The sequence below is a fragment of the Podarcis bocagei genome, assembly GCF_964188305.1.
Source record: "Podarcis bocagei genome assembly, chromosome: 3".
Lineage (NCBI taxonomy): Eukaryota > Metazoa > Chordata > Lepidosauria > Squamata > Lacertidae > Podarcis > Podarcis bocagei.
The window spans coordinates 111,877,252-111,898,031 of NC_138127.1; the positions used below are offsets into that span (position 1 = coordinate 111,877,252).

At 49.2% G+C, this 20,780-nt stretch overlaps 1 protein-coding gene across 1 annotated transcript; it reads right to left on the bottom strand.

Annotated features, from left to right (window-relative positions):
- Positions 1-9,078: 9,078 nt before the first annotated feature.
- Positions 9,079-19,284, bottom strand: LOC308584010 (uncharacterized protein). Its single transcript, XM_081188627.1, has 5 exons — positions 19,189-19,284; positions 13,031-13,106; positions 12,678-12,760; positions 11,829-11,955; positions 9,079-11,240 (listed from the first exon to the last, which is right to left on the bottom strand). Exons 2-5 carry the CDS (start codon positions 13,089-13,091, stop codon positions 9,250-9,252), a joined length of 2,262 nt encoding a protein of 753 aa, XP_081044753.1. The 5' UTR covers positions 13,092-13,106; positions 19,189-19,284; the 3' UTR covers positions 9,079-9,249.
- Positions 19,285-20,780: the final 1,496 nt, after the last annotated feature.

A 20,780-nucleotide genomic window follows, 5' to 3' on the forward strand; every position in this document is an offset into this window, starting at 1 on the left:
AGGTAGACTGGCTCTGGCCCTGGAGGCTCCATGCAGGAAGAGCTCTGAGGCAGCTGCATCGCGCCAAGGGGGTCCCATCCGGCCCAGGATCCTGCGCCCAGAGTGGCACCCAGGCGCCCCAAGCAGGAGGAGAGCGCCTTTTGCCATTCTAAGGTAGACTGGCTCTGGCCCTGGAGGCTCCATGCAGGAAGAGCTCTGAGGCAGGGGCATCGCGCCAAGGGGGTCCCATCCGGCCCGGGATCCTGCGCCCACAGTGGCACCCAGGCACCCCAAGCAGGAGGAGAGCGCCTTTGGCCCTCTAAGGTAGACTGGCTCTGGCCCTGGAGGCTCCATGCAGGAAGAGCTCTGAGGAAGGTGCCTTGTGCCAAAGGGGACCCATCCGGCCCAGGACCCTGCGCCCCCAAGCAGGAGGAGAGCATCTTCCTCCCTGCCTTGTGCTCTGCCATTCTAAGGTAGACTGGGTGTGTCCATGGAGGCTCCATGTAGGAAGACCCTGAGGAAGCTGCATTGCGCCAAGGGGGACACATCCGGCCCAGGATCCTGCGCCCACAATGGCACCCAGGAGGAGAGCGCCTTTTGCCACTCTAAGGTAGACTGGCTCTGGCCCTGGAGGCTCCATGCAGGAAGACCCTGAGGCACCTGCATTGCGCCAAGGGGGACCCATCCGGCCCAGGACCCTGCGCCCCCAAGCAGGAGGAGAGCATCTTCCTCCCTGCCTTGTGCTCTGCCATTCTAAGGTAGACTGGGTGTGTCCATGGAGGCTCCATGTAGGAAGACCCGGCCCAGGACCCTGCCATAGCTGTCCACTTTCAGATTTGAAAAGAAGGGAACATCAGCCTCACCCGTCCCAGGGACAGTCTATGGGATGTCTAACAATCCGGCACCCAGGCGCCCCAAGCAGGAAGAGGGCACCCTCTCCCCACCTTGTGCTCTGCCACTCTAAGGTAGACTGGCTCTGGCCCTGGAGGCTCCGTGCAGGACTCCTCAGAAATAATAATAATAATAATAATAATAATAATAATAATAATAATAATAATAATAATAATTTATTATTTGTACCCTGGGTTTCCCCAGCCACTCTGGGCGTCTTCCAACAAAGATGAAAAATAAACTAAAATGTCACATACGTATTAAAAACTTCCCTGAAGATGTCTTCTGAATGCCAGGTAGTTGTTTATCGCTTTGACATCTGCTGGAAGGGCGTTCCACAGGGCGGGCGCCACCACCGAGAAGGCCCTCTGCCTGGTTCTCTGTAGCTTCACTTCTCGCAGGGAGGGAACAACCAGAAGGCCCTCGGAGCTGGACCTCAGTGTCCGGGTAGAACGATGGAGGTGGAGACGCTCCTTCAGGTATACTGGACTGAGGCCATTTAGGGCTTTCAAGGTCAGCACCAACACTTTGAATTGTGCTCGGAAACGTACTGGGAGCCAATGTAGGTCTTTCAAGACCGGTGTTATGTGGTCTTGGCGGCCGCTCCCAGTCCCCAGTCTGGCGGCCACATTCTGGATTAGTTGTAGTTTCCGCGTCACCTTCAAAGGTAGCCCCACATAGAGCGCATGGCAGTAGTCCAAGCAGGAGATAACCAGAGCATGCTCCACTCTGGCGAGACAGTATGCGGGCAGATAGGGTCTCAGCCTACGTACCAGATGGAGCTGGTAAACAGCTGCCCTGGATACAGATTTGACCTGTGCCTCCATGGACAGCTGTGAGTCCAAAATGACTCCCAGGCTGCGCACCTGGTCCTTCAGAGGCACAGTTACCCCATTCAGGACCAGGGAGTCCTCCACACCTGCCCGCCTCCTGTCCCCCAGAAACAGTACTTCTGTCTTGTCAGGATTCAATCTCAATCTGTTTGCCGCCATCCATCCTCCAACCGCCTCCAGACACTGACACAGGACTGTCACCGCCCTCACTGGTTCTGATTTAAAAGAGAGGTAGAGCTGGGTATCATCTGCATACTGATGAACACCCAGCCCAAACCCCCTAATGATCTCTCCCAGCGGCTGCATGTAGATGTTGAAAAGCATGGGGGAGAGGACAGAACCCTGAGGCACCCCACAAGTGAGAGCCCAGGGGTCTGAACACTCATCCCCCACCACCACTTTCTGAACACGGCCCAGGAGGAAGGAACGGAACCACTGTATAACAGTGTCCCCAGCTCCCAGCCCCTCAAGACGGTCCAGAAGGATGCTATGGTCGATGGTATCAAACGCCGCTGAGAGATCCAGCAGAACTAGGAAACAGCTCTCACCTTTGTCCCTAGCCCGCCGGAGATCATCAACCAGTGCGACCAAGGCAGTTTCAGTCCCATGATGAGGCCTGAATCCCGACTGGAAGGGATCCAAATGGTCCGCTTCTTCCAGGCGTGCCTGGAGTTGTTCGGCAACCGCTCGCTCAATCACCTTGCCCAGGAATGGAAGATTTGAGACTGGGCGATAGTTGGCCATCGTGGCCGGGTCTAAAGATGGTTTTTTAATAAGTGGTTTAATAACTGCCTCTTTCAGCGGGTCTGGGAAGGCTCCCTCACGGAGGGAAGCATTCACCGCCCCACGAAGCCCATTGCCCAGTCCTTCCCGGCTAGCTTTTATAAGCCAGGATGGGCAAGGATCAAGGAGACAGGTGGTTGGTTTCACTCGTCCAAGCAGCCTGTCCACATCCTCGGAGGTAACAGATTGGAATTGATCCCACACAACTTGACTAGACAGGACTCTAGCACTCTCCCGCCCCGGGAAGAGCCCAGGAGCAGGAGCATCGCGCCAAAGGGGACCCATCCGGCCCAGGATCCTGCGCCCACAGTGGCACCCAGGAGGAGAGCGCCTTTTGCCACTCTAAGGTAGACTGGCTCTGGCCCTGGAGGCTCCATGCAGGACTCCTCAGAAACCAGGAAGAGCCCTGGGGCAGGGGCATCGTGCCAAGGGGGACACATCCGGCCCAGGATCCTGCGCCCACAGTGGCACCCAGGCGCCCCAAGCAGGAGGAGAGCGCCTTTGGCCCGCTAAGGTAGACTGGCTCTGGCCCTGGAGGCTCCATGCAGGACTCTTCAGAAACCAGGAAGAGCCGTGCGGCAGGTGCATCGCGCCAAAGGGGCCCATCCGGGAATTTCCCACAAAAAACGGGAAGGTTGACAACTATGGACCAGTCGTGGGGTGCAGGGGGTTCTGTGGTCTATAAGCCACTGAGACTTGGGCTGCTGGGTCTGCGACTGCCGCTCTCGCTGCCCCTCTCCAACTTCAGCAGGAGCTATTTATCCACAGGGGGATACAATCCTGGGAGGAGGCGTTTCATTTCTTTATGCACAAAGGCTTTCAGGGCAATTCACAAAATAAAACCAGAATATAAAACCGCAGAATAATCAAAATAAAAACAACCAGCACCCGATAAACCCTGCCCCCAAATACATTTTAAAAGGCCATAGGATGTCAATCAAATCAACCAAAGGTTAAAAAGGAACATTTTTGCCCAGTACCTAAAGGTGTATAATGAAGGCGCTTGGGGGAACTTCCCTGGGGAGAGCAATCTTCACATGGGGAGCCACTGCAGAGAAGGCCCCGTTCCTGTGCTGCCACCCTCTGGGCCTCTCAAGGAGGAGGGACACGAAGAGGGGCCTCAGAAGATGATCTCAGGGTCCGGGGAGGTTCATAGGGAGAGAGGCGGTCCTTGAGGAATTGTGGTCCTGAGCTGTTTAAGGCTTTATAGGTCAAACCAGCACACTGAATGGGCACCCAGTGCAGTCGGACCAGGATTGGTATAATATGTTCAAACCGTCTTGCTCCGGTGAGCAACCTGGCCGCTGAATTCTGCACCAGCTGAAGTTTCCAAACCGTCTTCAGAGGCAGCCCTATGTAGAACACATTGCAGTAATCTAACCTTGAGGTTGCCAGAGCATAGACAGCAGTAGTTGGGTGATCCCTGTCCAGACTGGGGCGTAGTTGGGCCACCAGCCGAAGCTGATGGAAGGCACTCTGGGCCACGGAGGCCACCTGAGCCTGGAGCGACAGGAAAGGATCCAGGAGGACCCCCAAGCTATGAAGCTGCTCCTTCAGAGGAAGGGTCACCCCATCAAGAGCAGGCCATCTCCCTAGAATGGTATACTAAAAATGATGAAGTAAAATCAGTGATGGGCAAGAGACTTTGGTTATAATATACAATTTCTATCATGGGAAAAGTTATGGAATGAGGATTTGAAGTTTATGGCTTGCTGTTCTGTTGAAAGAAAACTATATGAAAATGATGTACTGTTGGTACCTAACACTGAGTAAAATTGCACAAATGCATAGAACCAGCTCAAATTTGTGCTGGAAATATAAAAGGAAAGAAGGTACCTTTTATCATATGTGGTGGTCCTGTGGAGTGGTAAAAGCATTCTGGGAAACGATATATACTGAATTAAAGAAAGTGTTTAAGAAAAATTTTGTCATCATCAACATCATCAATTTTAATTTGTATACCGACTTTCTATCTTACAATACTCAAGGTGGTTTACAAGCTGAAGAAACAGAAAATGTACATCTTCTAACAATCTAATGCATTACAAAAATGTGATAATAAAACATAACTTTAAAATTGGCATCCTACATCAAAATAGCAACATTCAACCATTAATTAGAGTAGTATAACATAATAATAACATATAAAAGTTAAACAGAAATCCACTCAACAGTTACAATAATATCTAAAGTATAATCAATAAAACAACGACAAGCCACAGTAGACAGAACAATACAAAACACATTGAGAAGCAGAGGGTGGGGCAAGGCAAGTGGAAGGAGGCCTTGCCTGGTGGAGTCTCTCCCCTCACCCTTTGGCAGAAAACCAGAGGCTTCTCTCTTATAATATCATATATGTGATGAATTCCCAAAGGAAATAAGAGACTGTTTACGTACGGAATGACGGCAGCGGGAATGTTTTTGGCCCAGAGATGGAAAGAAGGTGAAGTACCGACTAAGGAAGAGCGGCAGACCAAACTGATGGAATGCGCAGAAATGGCGAGACTAAGGGGAAAGATCAGAAACCAGGAAGAACAAGTATTTTTAAAAGACTGGAATAATTTTACTGTATACTTGAAAGACCACTGTAGACAGTTAAAATCACGGGCAGGGATGCAATGACACTTGCAATGTGAACTGAACTTTGGTTACTATGGTGACATAAGAGATGGATAATGGTAAAAGATGCAGGGAAAAGGGAAAAGATAACATGTTTAGAACTGGAACCCATGTGGGGGAAGGTCTGAAGGTGTGAACGCACCTTGATATTTTGTATGTTTTGGAAAGGTTACAGTTATTATGTATAACTTTATGTAAAACCAATTTAATTTCTTTTAAGAGCAGGCCATCTCCCAGCCATCTGGTCTAGGGCACCACCCACTAACTGCCTCAGTCTTATCTGGAATGAGTTTCCGGTTGACATTGAGTTTCAGACATCCACTCCGCCTTCCTCCCAGGGAAGGCAAAAAGAGCAGAGACTGCTTGTTGTTTAGTTGTTTAGTTGTGTCTGCCTCTTCGTGACGCCCTGGACCAGAGCACGCCAGGCCCTCCTGTCTTCCACTGCCTCCCGCAGTTTGGTCAAACTCATGCTGGTGGCTTCGAGAACACTGTCCCACCATCTCGTCCTCTCTCGTCCCCTTCTTCTTGTGCCCTCCATCTTTCCCAACATCAGGGTCTTTTCCAGGGAGTCTTCTCATGAGGTGGCCAAAGTCTTGGAGCCTCAGCTTCAGGATCTGTCCTTCCAGTGAGCGCTGATTTCCTTCAGAATGGAGAGGTTGGATCTTCTTGCAGTCCATGGGACTCTCAAGAGTCTCCTCTAACACCGTAATTCCAGTGTTGGAGAGCCAGTGTGGTGTAGTGGTTAAAAGCGGTAGTCTCGTAATCTGGGGAACTGGGTTCGCGTCTCCGCTCCTCCACATGCAGCTGCTGGGTGACCTTGCGCTAGTCACACTTCTTTGAAGTCTCTCAGCCCCACTCACCTCATGGAGTGTTTGTTGTGGGGGAGGAAGGGAAAGGAGAATGTGAGCCGCTTTGAGACTCCTTCAAGGGAGTGAAAGGCAAATTCAAACTCTTCTTCTTCTTGAGAGCCAGTGTGGTGTAGTGGTTAAGAGCGGTAGTCACGTAATCTGGGTAACCGGGTTCGCGTCTCCGCTCCTCCACATGCAGCTGCTGGGTGACCTTGGGCCAGTCACACTTCTCTGAAGTCTTTCAGCCCCACTCACCTCACAGAGTGTTTGTTGTGGGGGAGGAAGGGAAAGGAGATTGTTAGCCGCTTTGAGACTCCTGAAGGGGAGTGAAAGGCGGGATATCAAATCCAAACTCTTCTTCTTCTTCTTCTTCTTCTAATTCAAAAGCATCCATTCTTTGGCGATCAGCCTTCTTTATGGTCCAGCTCTCACTTCCATACATCACTACTGGGAAACCATAGCTTGAACTTTGTTGTCAAGGTGATGTCTCTGCTTTTTAAGATGCTGTCTAGGCTTGCCATTGCTTTTCTCCCAAGAAGCAGGCGTCTTTTAATTTCGTGGCTGCTGTCACCATCTGCAGTGATCATGGAGCCCAAGAAGGTAAAATCTCTCACTGCCTCCATTTCTTCCCCTTCTGTTTGCCAGGAGGTGATGGGACCAGTGGCCATGATCATCTTGTCCAGGTCATGGGAAGTAATACTATGTTCCTTCCTGCCTTGGTCAGACCACACCTGGAGTCCTGTGCTCAATTCTGTTGTCCCCCCCCCCCAAATATTTTTATTCAGTTTTCACATATAAAGAAATCACCAAACATATACAGTCCCTTCACCAAACAGGTAACAAACAAAAGAAAAGAAAAAAACATACATCAGCACAAACATAAAATATGAAAAACGTGACTATTTATAACATATTTTTAATAACTAGCTGGACTTCCTCACATCTCCCTTCTCTGCGTTCTCTATAATAAAGTTGAAAACAGCAAGTTGTTACCTTATTTCAGTTCCTATTATGTACTTCTCAAATATTATGTCTCTAAGCTTAAAATAATTTTTATCAAATACTTATCATCTTAGTATAAACATAATATTACCTCAAATTTCAACCTTTTCTTAAACATCACTTAGTCCCCTATATCTTTCAACTATTTTGCTGGTACCATATTGTTTTCAATCGTGCAATTTCTTAGCATTCATACAGTTTGTACTGTTTTGGTAAATAGTCCTTAAATTTTTTCCAGTCCTCTTCCAATGTCTCCTCTCCCAAATCTCGGATTCTGCCAGTCATTTCTGCCAATTCCATATAGTCTGTCAGTTGCATCTGCCATTCTTCCAAAGTGGGCAAATCTTGAGTCTTCCAATATTTTGCGATAAGAATTCTTGCTGCTGTTGTTGCGTACATGAAAAAAGTTCTATCCTTCTTTAACACTTTCTGGCGAACAATGCCCAAGAGGAAGGCCTCTGGTTTCTTGGGGAAGGTATACTTAAATACCTTTTTTAACTCATTGTAAATCATTTCCCAGAAGGCCTTCACTCTTGGACAAGTCCACCAGAGGTGAAAGAATGTCCCTTCAGCCTCCTTACATTTCCAACATTTGTTATCAGACAGATGGTATATTTTTGCAAGCTTGACTGGGGTCATGTACCACCTATATATCATTTTCATAATGTTCTCCTTCAAGGCATTACATGCCGTGAACTTCACCCTGGTGGTCCATAACCGTTCCCAGTCATCAAACATAATGTTGTACCCAATATCCTGAGCCCATTTTATCATGGCTGATTTAACCGTTTCATCCTGAGTGTTTCATTTTAGCAACAAGTTATACATTCTTGAAAGTACCTTAATCTTTGGTTCTAACAATTCTGTTTCTAGTTTCGATTTTTCCACCTGGAATCCTATCCTTTTGTCCAAATTGAAAATCTCCTTAATTTGAGCGTAATGTAACCAATCTTGCACCTTATCCTTTAGTTTTTCTAAACTCTGCAACCTCCAAGTGTCTCCAATTTTTTCTATTCCCAATATTTCGGCCATTTGGCCTCCATATTGAGTCTTTTCCGGGCCTTAGCTTCCATTGGTGATAGCCACCTTGGGGTCTTATTTTCTAATAAGTCTTTGTACTTTATCCAGACATTAAATATTGCTCTCCTGACAATATGGTTCATGAACACTTTATGAACCTTTACCTTGTCGTACCACAGATAAGCATGCCATCCAAAAGCATTATTAAACCCTTCCAGATCTAGGACATCAGTGTTCTCTAAAAGTAGCCAATCTTTCATCCAGCAGAAAGCTACAGCTTCATAATATAACCTTAAGTCCGGCAGGGCAAATCCCCCTCTTTCCTTTGCATCAGTTAGTATTTTAAATTTTATTCTGGATGTCACAATCAAAGGAGGATATTGAGGAGTTGGAATCTGTGCAGAGAAGGGTGACCAATATAATCAAACATTTGGAAACCTAGCCTTTTTAGGAACGATAGAAGGAGCTGGGTAGGCTTAGCCTGCCAAAGAGGAGATTGAGAGGACATATGAGACCCATCTTCAAATAACATGATTCTCCCTGCTGTGAGTTCCTTGATGGAAAGTTAGACTTTTCTTCTTCCTGAAGCTCTTTCCACATTCCAAGCACTGATATGGTTTCTCCCCTGTATGAATTCTTTGATAGGAAATGAGACTATTCTTGCGATTAAAACTCTTTCCACATTCCAAGCACTAATGTGGTTTCTCCCCTATTTATTTAAGTAAATGATAAAGTAAGTATTGATGGGGGAAAAAAACGAGACAAATTAGAAACAAAATATTATGTTTATTAAGAGTGTTAAAATTAAATTACAAATTTTCAAAATTGGTAACATAATAAATTTAAAGGTATAATAAGATGGGAAACAAGATAACAAATTGCTGAACTGGCTAGAACAATGAATGCAATGCCGAGAGGACGTGAGGAGGTCCAAAAGCGAATTGTTGAAAGACGTTATGAAAGTTTCTTAATTTTTTCTTCTTTCTCTCTACTTTTCTCTATATATAAAAAATGTTTCTTGCATGTTGCTATGTAAACAAATCTGTTAACCTATGGAAAGAAACGCAATAAAAATTTCTTTTAAAAAAAAAATAATAATGTGGTTTCTCCCCTGTATGAATTCTTTGATGGAAAGTGAGACTATTCTTTTGACTGAAGCTCTTTCCACATTCCAAGCACTGATATGGTTTCTCCCCAGTGTGAATTCTTTGATGGGAAGTGAGATGGCAGCCCGTAATGAAGCTCCGTCCACATTCAAAGCATTTATATGGTTTCTATCCTCTATGAATTCTTTCATGTGAAGTAAGGATATACTTCTGACTAAAATTCTTTCCACATTCCAAGCACTGATATGGTTTCTCGCCTGTATGAATTCTTTGATGATCTGTGAGCTTAGCTTTCTGCCTGAAGCTCTTCCCACACTCCAAGCACTGATATGGTTTCTCCCCTGTATGAATTCTTTGATGGGAAGTGAGATGGTCCTTCCGACTGAAGCTCTTTCCACATTCCACGCACTGATATGGTTTCTCCCCTGTATGAATTCTTTGATGAGCTGTGAGATTAGCTTTCTGCCTGAAGCTCTTTCCACATTCCAAGCACTGATATGGTTTCTTCCCTGTATGAATTCTTTGATGGGCCTTGAGCGCAGCCCTGTGACTGAAGCTCTTTCCACATTCCAAACAGTGATATGGTTTCTCCCCTGTATGAATTCTTTGATGATCTGTGAGATTAGCTTTCTGCCTGAAGCTCTTTCCACATTCCAAGCACTGATATGGTTTCTTCCCTGTATGAATTCTTTGATGGGCCTTGAGCGCAGCCCTCTGTCTGAAGCTCTTCCCACACTCCAAGCACTGATATGGTTTCTCCCCTGTATGAATTCTTTGATGATCTGTGAGCTTAGCTTTCTGCCTGAAGCTCTTCCCACACGCCAAGCACTGGTATGGTTTCTCCCCTGTATGAATTCTTTGATGGAAAGTGAGACTATACTTGCGAGTGTAGGTCTTCCCACATTCTAACCACTGATGGGGTTTCTCCCCAGTGTGAATTGTTTGATGGGAAGTGAGCTGGCAGCCCCTAACGAAGCCCCTTCCACATTCAAAACATTTATATGGTCTCTCTCCTCTGTGAATTCTTTCATGTGAAGTAAGGGTATCCTTCCTACTAAAATTCTTTCCACATTCCAAGCACTGATATGGTTTCTCCCCTGTATGAATACTTTGATGGGAAGTGAGATGACCCCTCTGACTGAAGCTCTTCCCACACTCCAAGCACTGATATGGTTTCTCCCCTGTATGAATTCTTTGATGAGCTGTGAGCTTAGCTTTCTTCCTGAAGCTCTTCCCACACTCCAAGCACTGATATGGTTTCTCCCCTGTATGAATTCTTTGATGATCTGTGAGCTTAGCTTTCTGCCTGAAGCTCTTCCCACACGCCAAGCACTGGTATGGTTTCTCCCCTGTATGAATTCTTTGATGGAAAGTGAGACTATACTTGCGAGTGAAGGTCTTCCCACATTCTAACCACTGATGGGGTTTCTCCCCAGTGTGAATTGTTTGATGGGAAGTGAGCTGGCAGCCCCTAACGAAGCCCCTTCCACATTCAAAGCATTTATATGGTCTCTCTCCTCTGTGAATTCTTTCATGTGAAGTAAGGGTATCCTTCCTACTAAAATTCTTTCCACATTCCAAGCACTGATATGGTTTCTCCCCTGTATGAATACTTTGATGGGAAGTGAGATGACCCCTCTGACTGAAGCTCTTCCCACACTCCAAGCACTGATATGGTTTCTCCCCTGTATGAATTCTTTGATGAGCTGTGAGCTTAGCTTTCTTCCTGAAGCTCTTCCCACACTCCAAGCACTGATATGGTTTCTCCCCTGTATGAATGCTTTGATGAGCTATGAGATTAGCTTTCTGCCTGAAGCTCTTTCCACATTCCAAGCACTGATATGGTTTCTCTCCTGTATGAATTCTTTGATGGGCCTTGAGCACAGCCCTGTGACTGAACCTCTTCCCACATTCCAAACACTGATGGGGTTTCTCCCTGCTGTGACTTCTTTTAGGGAAAGTGAGAAATGTCTTCTGACGAACCGTCTTACCATCTTCCAAGTACCGATAACGATTTTTCCCAGTAGGATATATTTTATGGGAAGTAGAATGGGAGCTCAGACTATAACTCTCTCCACACTCCAAATATTTATACAACTTCCCCACTGTGTGAATGTTGTCACGGTTCCCCTTGTTCATAATTTCCAATCCATCAGCACCTGCATCAAAGAGAGAAACACATTAGAGCCTCAGGAAGAAATAGAGCCCCAAATTATGGAAGACTGCTAATGAATGTTTGTGATCGATGAAGAACGGAAGGGACTTAGATCTGAGGTCTTACTACAGGGTTCACTGCCTTTGTTGACTCTCCTTGACACACAGATTGATGGGAACCTGAGATTCAAACAGACTGGCATCTTCCGGGAAGGATCTTGTTTGGCCTAATCATGGAATCTCCTCCATCTGCAAGGCCAGTTATCTCTTTGGTCAACCAGAAAGTGACCGAAGCAAAAACAGAAAACCTCACAGAAGCTGCTACTTCTTCTGCCACCACACAGAAAGTTACATTCAAGAAGGTCTGGGCAGCCTAGACCAGCCTGGTCATGCTTTAAAAAGGCATATGTGGGGCAAGAATATTTGCAGACAGAACAGGAGATTCAAGGTGAGCTGCGGGGAAGGAGAATCCCAGATGCTGTTGAGCGCCATCAAAATATTGCAGGATTCTCACAGGTGGAGGTAGGGGTGGGTGGGTTTGGGTGGGTGGGTGTATTTCAAAACATATATTATGGTCCAGCAGGAATCCTTACTGAGAGAGTCCACGATCCTACGATTCTCCTCCATGACGTCCTTATGCAGAGCTCTCTGGTCAGGATCCAGCAACGCCCACTCCTCCTCTGTGAAATACACAGCGACATCTTCAAAGCACAGAGGACCCTGAAGGAAAAGGAAAAAGGTCCTCTTCTGAGACAGCACAAAGATTATCCACTATACATTGCTCAGTTGTTTTCTGCCCATTCCTTGTTGTGTTCTTTTAATGGGTTTATTTGGCTGCACGTTTTAGGTCTGGATGCCTATTTTAGCATTTCAATGATTTATTTTACTGTGCATTCTAATGATGGGTATTAATCTTTGTGTGAATGGGTGGAACTCCGCATGCTGTTCTTCAAATTATTCTGTCTATGGAAGTATTCCTGTCTGCCAGACAGAACGATCCCTTCTCTACTCCCGCTGTGTGATGCTTGGGGGGCGATGGGACCCTCCCTCTGCCCTACAGCCAACTTCAAGGGGCTCATGGGGGCACAGAGAGGGGGAGGAAGGGGATTCCCCTTGTGCAGCTGATGGGGCTGCTGAGGTGAATCCCAGCCACTGTTTGCTATGGCTTCTCAACTGCTTAAAAGCCTGATTAGATTTTGGCATCTAACGATCAATATAGAAATATAACTGCAGCTACTGATAAATCATAATAATAAAAGTGACATTCCGAAGCCCAGTTAAGGAGAGATGGCTGTTCATTCCTGTCAGCACATAAACCTTCCTGAATGGCACTGTCCATCTTTGTTCAGGACAGAGGCTTTGACAGAAGCCAAGAGGAGGAGAAATTCTTTCCGGCCCAGAGGCTCCCTGGCTGCCCCACTCCTCTGACTCTTTCCCCATACCAGATCTGTTTCCACAGCTGCTGCTTCTCCTCCGTTCTCATGAAAAGATGGATGAGGAGGTCTGGGGGGCATCCTTCGGTCACCTGCGAGAGACAAAAGTCAAAGGGAAGCCATCAGCTCCTGCGTCTCTCAGAGCTTCAGCAGCGCATTTCAGGTGACAGATGGGCCTTAGAGAAAGTCTTTCTTGCAGAGTGCATTTAGACATTTGTACTCATTTCAAACTTACTTTGGGTACAAAATACATCTGCCCTCCTTTGGGCTCTTGGCCCCAAGTGCTCCCCCCCAAAGATGAACAGAACCCACAGATAGTTTCAAGATCCACAGAATGAGAAGAAAAACTCGCTTCTCCTTACCCAGTGGCCTCCCTCTGGTGTCCAACGGAGACCTCTGTGTCTCAGAGGAATCTGGGTCCATTTCTGCAAACAGATCCTTTCCCGGAAAGAGGAACAAGGATTCAAAGCAGAGAATAGGGAGAAGGATTAGAACAGGAATGACCGAATAAAGCACTTTAGGGGAGCAGATCTCATCCCTTGCTTCCCAAAAGACGGTGAGCCATTAGAAGAGCAGTTTGGGAGATTATCTCTCATTATAGTTCCAGCAGTTTAATAATAATAATAATAATAATAATAATAATAATAATAATAATAATAATAATAATAAATTTTATTTATATCCCGCCCTCCCCAGCCGAAGCCGGGCTCAGGGCAGCTAACAAGAATAAAACAGTACAAAAGTACAGCCCAAACAACACTCTAAAATCATTCATTATAAAATTAATTCAAATCAAGCCACTGGCAACCATTGGGCCAGAGCTCCGCGAAGATTGCCGAGGGAGGGAGTCAGGCTGTGCCCTAACCAAAGGCCTGGTGGAACAGCTCTGTCTTGCAGGCCCTGCGGAAAGATGTCAAGTCCTGCAGGGCCCTTGTCTCTTGTGACAGAGCGTTCCACCAGATCGGAGCCACAGCCGAAAAAGCCCTGGCTCTAGTTGAGGCCAGCCTAACCTCCCTGTGGCCTGGGACCTTCAAGATGTTTTTATTTGAAGACCATAAGTTCCTCTGTGGGACATACCAGGAGAGGCAGTCCTGTAGGTACGAGGGTCCTAGGCCTTATAGAGCTTTAAAGGTTACCTTAAACCTGATCCTGTACTCCACTGGGAGCCAGTGCAGCTGGTATAGCACCGGGTGAAAGTGGTCTCGCAGCGAAGACCCTGTAAGGAGTCTTGCTGCAGCATTCTGCACCTGCTGGAGTTTCTGGGTCAGTCTCAAGGGCAGCCCCACGTAGAACGAGTTACAATAATCCAGTCTGGAGGTGACTGTCGCATGGATCACAGTGGCTAGGTCAGGACGAGAGAGATAAGGAGCCAACTGCTTAGCTTGCTGGAGATGGAAAAATGCCGCCTTTGTTATAGCTGCAATCTGCGCCTCCATGGAAAAGGAGGTGTCGAAGATTACACACAAACTCTTAACGGATGGTGCTGGCACTAATTGCGCCCCCGCAAGAGATGGGAGTTGCCCCCCCAATCCCATATCACCCCGTCCCAGCCACAGGACCTCTGTCTTCGAAGGATTTAGCTTCAACCGGCTCCCACATAACCATCCAGCCACAGCTTCCAAACATCTGGTCAGTGTGTCTGGGGCCGAGTCAGGATGGCCATCCATCAACAGATAGAGTTAGGTGTCATCGGCATACTGATGGCAACCCAGCCCAAAATTCCGGACAAGCTGGGTGAGGGGGCGCATAAAGATGTTGAAAAGCATCGGGGAGAGTATCGCACCCTGAGGTACTCCATACACCAAGGAGTGGCGCGATGACAATTCCCCCCCAAGCACCACCCTCTGTCCCCGAACAGAGAAAAACGAGTGCAGCCATTGAAGGACTGTGCCCTAGATCCCCACGTCGGCAAGGCGGTGGTCCAGGAGTTCTTGATCGACCATGTCAAAGGCTGCTGACAGGTCTAGAAGAATCAGCAGCCCCGACCCGCCTCGATCCAGCTGTCTACGAAGATCATCTGTTAGGGCAACCAGAGCCGTCTCGGTCCCATGACCAGCGCGGAAGCCGGACTGGAATGGATCCAGAGCCGATGTTTCATCCAGAAACCTACCAAGCTGTTCAGCAACCGCTCTCTCAATCACCTTACCCAGGAACGGAAGATTCAAAACCGGGCAGTAATTGGATAGATCTAAAGGATCTAATGATGTTTTCTTTAAGAGCGGGCGCACCACTGCCTCCTTCAGTTCCCCTGGGAATGTCCCCGTGCCAAGGGACAAATTGATGATATCCCCCAGGAGGGCCCGCACCTTGTCTGGACATGCTCTAATCAGCCAAGACGGGCACAGGTCGAGAGGACAGGTGGTGGGCTTTCCAGCTCGGAGGAGTCTGTCCACATCGGCTGGGGATATCCGGTCAAAGTGGTCCAATACTGGACCTGAGGACAGTCGAGGGGCCTCCGGTTCCTTTATTGTATCCAAATTGGCAGGGAGGTCACAGCGGAGCAACAAGACCTTCTCCGCAAAAAAGCTCGCAAATGCCTCACAGCTGTGTGCCAGATTGTTATTTAAATTTGGCTGTCCCTCAAGGGCCGTTAAAGACCTGATTATACTAAATAATTGCGCCGGGCGAGAGCTAGCAGATGCAATGGAGGCCAAGAAGTAAGACTTCTTAGCAGCCTTCACCGCCATCTCATAGGTTTTCATAAAAGCCCTTTAAGATGTTCTTGAGGCTCCGTCACGGGCACCCCGCCATACTCGCTCTAGCCGTCTGAGGTCCCGCTTCATTTTCCGAAGCTCCTCGGTAAACCAGGGAGCCCGGTTTCTGCGGGGTCACAGAGGGCGCTTAGGTGCAATCTCATCGATGGCTGCCAGGAGCTGGGTATTCCAGCCCTCAACATGCTCAGTCAATGAGTCGCCAGGGGGAGCAAGGTCCCGCAAGGCTTGACGGAATCTATCCGGGTCCATCAGCCTCTGCGGGCGAGCCCAAATCGGCTCGCCACCTAAGCAGGGTGGGGGTGGAAAGTCAATCCTGGCTTTCAGAGTGTAGTGATCAGACCATGGCACCTTCATCGAAGGAGACATGATCACATCTATACTTACGCCAAAGATCAAATCCAGCGTGTGGCCTGCTTGATGTGTGGGGCCCGAAACAAACTGGGAGAGCCCTAGTGTCGCCATGGAAGACACCAGGTCCAGAGCCTGTGAGGAGGGAGTGGCATCAGCATGGATGTTGAAGTCCCCCAATACCAATAGGTTAGGGAACTCCAAGGCCCAGCCGGCCACTGCCTCCAGTAGGCCTGACAGGGTGGCTGCTGGTGCGCTAGGTGGCCGGTACACCAGCCAGACAGCCAAGCTCTCCTCGGAGCCCCACACTAGGCCAACACATTCAATGCCGGGGATCGATGGCGATGGCAGAGCCCTGAAAGGACAATCTTCCCGGATTAATAATGCCACCCTTCCCCCCTGGCCCACAGTCCGCGACTGGTGGAGGACAGAGAAGCCCGGGGACGCCATCTCTCGTAATAATAATAATAATAATAATAATAATAATAATAATAATAATATCTTTATTGTCATTATTGTCGTAAGGTAACTGTTGCCCCTTCGCGCACCCAGGTCTCCGTCACACAAGCCAGGTTGACCCCCTGCGAGATAAAGAAATCTCGCAGGGTGGCGGTTTTGTTGCCTATAGACCTGGCATTGCACAGCACCAGTGACGGAGGTGAGTAATCCTTGCTCACCCTACCCTCGTCCCTCGGGATGGGGCACAGATTGGAAGGGGTACGAGCATATCCATATCTCGATCCCCTTCGCCTATTACATCTGCCCCCACCGCCATACCTCCCTTGCCCCTCCACAGTAGCAATCGGTAGTTTCTCTGACATGCATTGCCCTTAATAAATTCCAGCACTCAAACGCTGTGCTGGCATTTGCTACATGCAATAACTGAGAGTTGCTCAAACACAGCATAATTTGGGCACGGGCCCTTTCATCCAGCCGTTTTTTCTCAGCAGAGTCCCGTCTCAAAACCTCAGTTTCAACACAGTCCCATAGTCCATCTCTCCTTAACAACAGCTGCATTTTAATTGACCAACTCAGCCAGTTGCTTTCTGAGAAAAGTTCAAAAGGGATGCCTCCCCCAATATTTACAACTTGGGAAGACTGGAAATCTGCCATCTCTGCTGGTGCTTGCTGAGCCCCTTCTGTGGGGTCTCCAGCAATCTCTCCTGACTCTCTCTTTAGAGTTCAACTAGATGGTCCTGGCGGGCACTCACCGGCTTCTAGCTGCTGCCTCTGTTGACCCTCAGGTCCCGCCTGGCTCTGCAACTGGTGTAGCCGCTCTGTGAGTCGCCTACTGTGGTCCTCTAGCAGCTCAAACTGTTCCAGTAGCCGACGCTGAGTGCTTTCCTGATCCTCAGATCCTAGCTGCTCCAGCGTCGCTGCAGACAGTTACAGCTTGCCACCAACTGCTCCAACCCACAGCCACTGGCTTCATACACCACCAGGACTCACCAGCTCCCTGCTCAGATGCTGTCAGTCGTTTTGCACTCTGCACATGCTCAGAAACACTGGGCCCATAACAAACTGTCAGAGTTTGTAAAAAGCGGAAAAAAGGAGGAAAGGGTTCTCTTAAACGTAACAAAGTGTTTGAGGTCATAATGCTGCCCCCGGGTGGCAGAGTGGTGTCATGCAAGTGGGTTTACAAAAGGAAAACCCTTGCATCTGGGGAACCACGTTTTCGAGCCAGATTAGTAGCCAGAGGGTTCACTCAGATTAAAGGGGAGAGTTATGATGAAGTGTTTTCTCCCACTGTAAAGAGTAAAACTTTTCATTTAATGCTTTCCATTGCTGCTCTAAGACAACTAGCAGTGCACCATTTTGATGTTGATGCTGCATGTCTGCATGCAAATTTAGACCATGAAGTGTTAATGAGTCAACCCCCTGGGTTTGAAGAGGAGAATGGTGCAGTCTGGCGTTTGAGAAAGGCTGCTTACGGTCTCAAACAAAGTGGAAGGTGTTGGAACCAGTGTTTAAATGAAGCCCTTGTAAAACTTGGGTTTAAAAGGAGTGTGGCTGATCCATGCCTGTACACCAAGGGGACAGGCAACAAATATCTAATGCTCTTAGTCTTTGTTGATGATTTGCTTGTGGCAGGGAGTTCCACAGATGAGATCCAGAAGCTCACAAGTCCACTGGAAAAGAGGTTTAAGCTTAAAGCCTTGGGGCCGGTAAGCAATTACTTGGGAGTAGAAGTAAGGCAGGAAGCTGATGGAAGCTTCCTATTGAGCCAGAACGAGAAAATTCTTCATTTAATAGAGCAGTTTGGCACTGAAAACTGCAAGCCAGTTCAGACTCCCATGACACCAGATTTCCCAAAGACAGTGTGTGATAATAAATTTGATCAGCCTGAGTTGTATCACTCAAAAATAGGATCACTATTGTATTTAAGCCAGTGGTCAAGGCCAGATATTGCATGTGCTACAAATGTTCTGAGTCAACATGTATCTAAAGCCAGTACTGCCGATTGGTGTGCTTTGAAAAGGCTTCTCAGATATCTAAAGGGGACATTAAATGTACGTTTGAAGATATCTAGTACACAAGACGAAAAACTAAAAGTATTTGTTGATGCGGACTGGGGAAGCTGTGTAGCTACCAGAAAATCTATGAGTGGAATGGTTATGATGTTTGCCAATTCCATAATTCGGTGGAGGTCAACGAAACAAGGATTTGTTGCGACCTCATCCTGTGAGGCAGAATACGGGAGCCTGTCGCTAGCATGCAATGAAATCATGTGGTTTATACAGATACTAAAAGATCTAGATTGTAAAGTCAAGTCGCACCTGCACCTCTTCAAGCAATGCACCTTGGGTTTTAACGGTTTTACGAAAAAGGAAACAAACTTGCAAGACGTTTCCGTCTTGCGAAGCAAGCCCATAGGGAAATTCGTCTTGCAAAGCAGCAGCTCAAAAACCGCAAAACCCTTTCGTCTTGCGAGTTTTTCGTCTTGCGAGGCATTCGTCTTGTGGGGCACCACTGTATTGCTGATTTGTTTACCAAGCCTTTGCCAGCAACATGCCATAATGAATTGATGACAAAACTTGGTTTATGTATATAATGCATGTATGTATCGTTTCTGTTGGGGTTTTTCGCATTTAAAAAACAGAAGGGGTGTCACAGCTAAAATGGCCGCTGTTTCTTTAATGCGAATAAAGCTGGGTCAGCATGACTCAGCGGCCTGCAGCAGGATATATATATATATAGTGAGAATTGTGAGTTTGGTGCTGAGGCTGGTGTTTGGGTTGGTTGGTGCTGGTGTGTATTCTTATTCAGTCGTGTTTTGCACAAGGACTTTTAAGAATAAAACTCTGCAAGGATATTCTCGTGGACTCTTTTATGCAGACAAGGGTCCGAGGACCAGGCTGAGGAGACAAAGGGAGGTCAGAACCCTTTTTGCTTTTGCTTTTTACGAACACTGACAGTTCTGAGCCCCTTGGGAGTTTCCAGGGGAAAGTCTCTCTCACCTGCGGCTCTGCCTGCCTTCTCTCCTCCGCCTGACTCACGAGGAAACCTTCAGCCAGGGCCAGGGCCTGGGAAGTGGTCACTGGCCCACAGTTGGGGTCTTAAGCTAGGGACCCTCTTCCTCTCCCACCCCCGCTTCAGGGCCCATTTCCTTCCTGCTTCTCTCTTATTTTCCAGCACCTGGAATCCCCAACGTCCTCAAGGGGTCCTTCTCTTTTTTCTGAGGGCCGGGTGCTTGTCTGCTCAACCCCCCCAAGGGCCAACTGGGCCACTCCAAAGTCCGTCTTCAGGGAGCCTTTCTGTGTTTTAATTTGTTGGAAGCCGCCCAGAATGCCTGGAAAATGTGGTCAGGCGGGGGGGGGGGGCATATAAATCGATGATGATGATGATTAGGGGGGGGGCAAAAGAACGCTGCTAAAAAGCAAGTAAGACTCACCTTCTGTCTGTGACAGCAAACTTTTAAAAATCTGTTTTAAGTAGAGTTTTAATGTTGCAATCTGCCCTGGGAACTCTGGGGGAAGAGAAGGTTAATAATAAATAATAATAATAATAATAATAACCGCAATGGTGATGTCCCATTGCATAATCCCCAGAGCCATAGATGCTTGGGGGTCCTCCTGCCCCCCCCCCGTCTCAGGGAGGGATCCCAGGGGATGCTGGCCCCCCTCCAGGCGGAGCTGCCAGGGGTCCCCAAGGCAGGGCTGGGCTCCCCCTGACCCCCAGCCCCCTCCCCGCCTGGGCCAGGGGGGGCAGAGGCCCCCAGCTGAGCAGCCCCTCGCACCACACGCCCCCCTGCATCCCGGGCTCCCCCTGACCCCAGCCTCCTCCCCGCCCCCCTGCATCCTGGGCTCCCCCTGACCCCCAGCCCCCTCCCCGCCCCCCTGCATCCCGGGCTCCCCCTTACCCACAGCCCCCTCCCCACCTGGGCCAGGGGGGGCAGAGGACCCCAGCTGAGCAGCCCCTCGCACCACACGCCCCCCTGCATCCCGGGCTCCCCCTGACCCCCAGCCCCCTCCCCGCCCCCCTGCATCCCGGGCTCCCCCTGACCCCCAGCCCCCTCCCCGCCCCCCTGCATCCCGGGCTCCCCCTGACCCCCAGCCCCCTCCCCGCCCCCCTGCATCCCGGGCTCCCCCTGACCCCCAGCCCCCTCCCCGCCCCCCTGCATCCCGGGCTCCCCCTGACCCCCAGCCCCCTCCCCGCCCCCCTGCATCCCGGGCTCCCCCTGACCCCCAGCCCCCTCCCCGCCCCCCTGCATCCCGGGCTCCCCCTGACCCCCAGCCCCCTCCCCGCCCCCCTGCATCCCGGGCTCCCCCTGACCCCCAGCCCCCTCCCCGCCCCCCTGCATCCCGGGCTCCCCCTGACCCCCAGCCCCCTCCCCGCCCCCCTGCATCCCGGGCTCCCCCTGACCCCAGCCCCCTCCCCGCCCCCCTGCATCCCGGGCTCCCCCTGACCCCCAGCCCCCTCCCCGCCCCCCTGCATCCCGGGCTCCCCCTGACCCCCAGCCCCCTCCCCGCCCCCCTGCATCCCGGGCTCCCCCTGACCCCCAGCCCCCTCCCCGCCCCCCTGCATCCCGGGCTCCCCCTGACCCCCAGCC

Excerpts from the sequence above, each read along its gene's own strand:
- LOC308584010 (XM_081188627.1), bottom strand. The coding sequence starts at position 13,091 with ATGGACCCAGATTCCTCTGAGACACAGAGGTCTCCGTTGGACACCAGA. Across the intron at positions 12,761-13,030 it reads CACCAGAGGGAGGCCACTGG|GTGACCGAAGGATGCCCCCC; the intron begins GTAAGGAGAAGC and ends TGTCTCTCGCAG. Across the intron at positions 11,241-11,828 it reads TAGGATCGTGGACTCTCTCA|GTGCTGATGGATTGGAAATT; the intron begins GTAAGGATTCCT and ends TCTTTGATGCAG.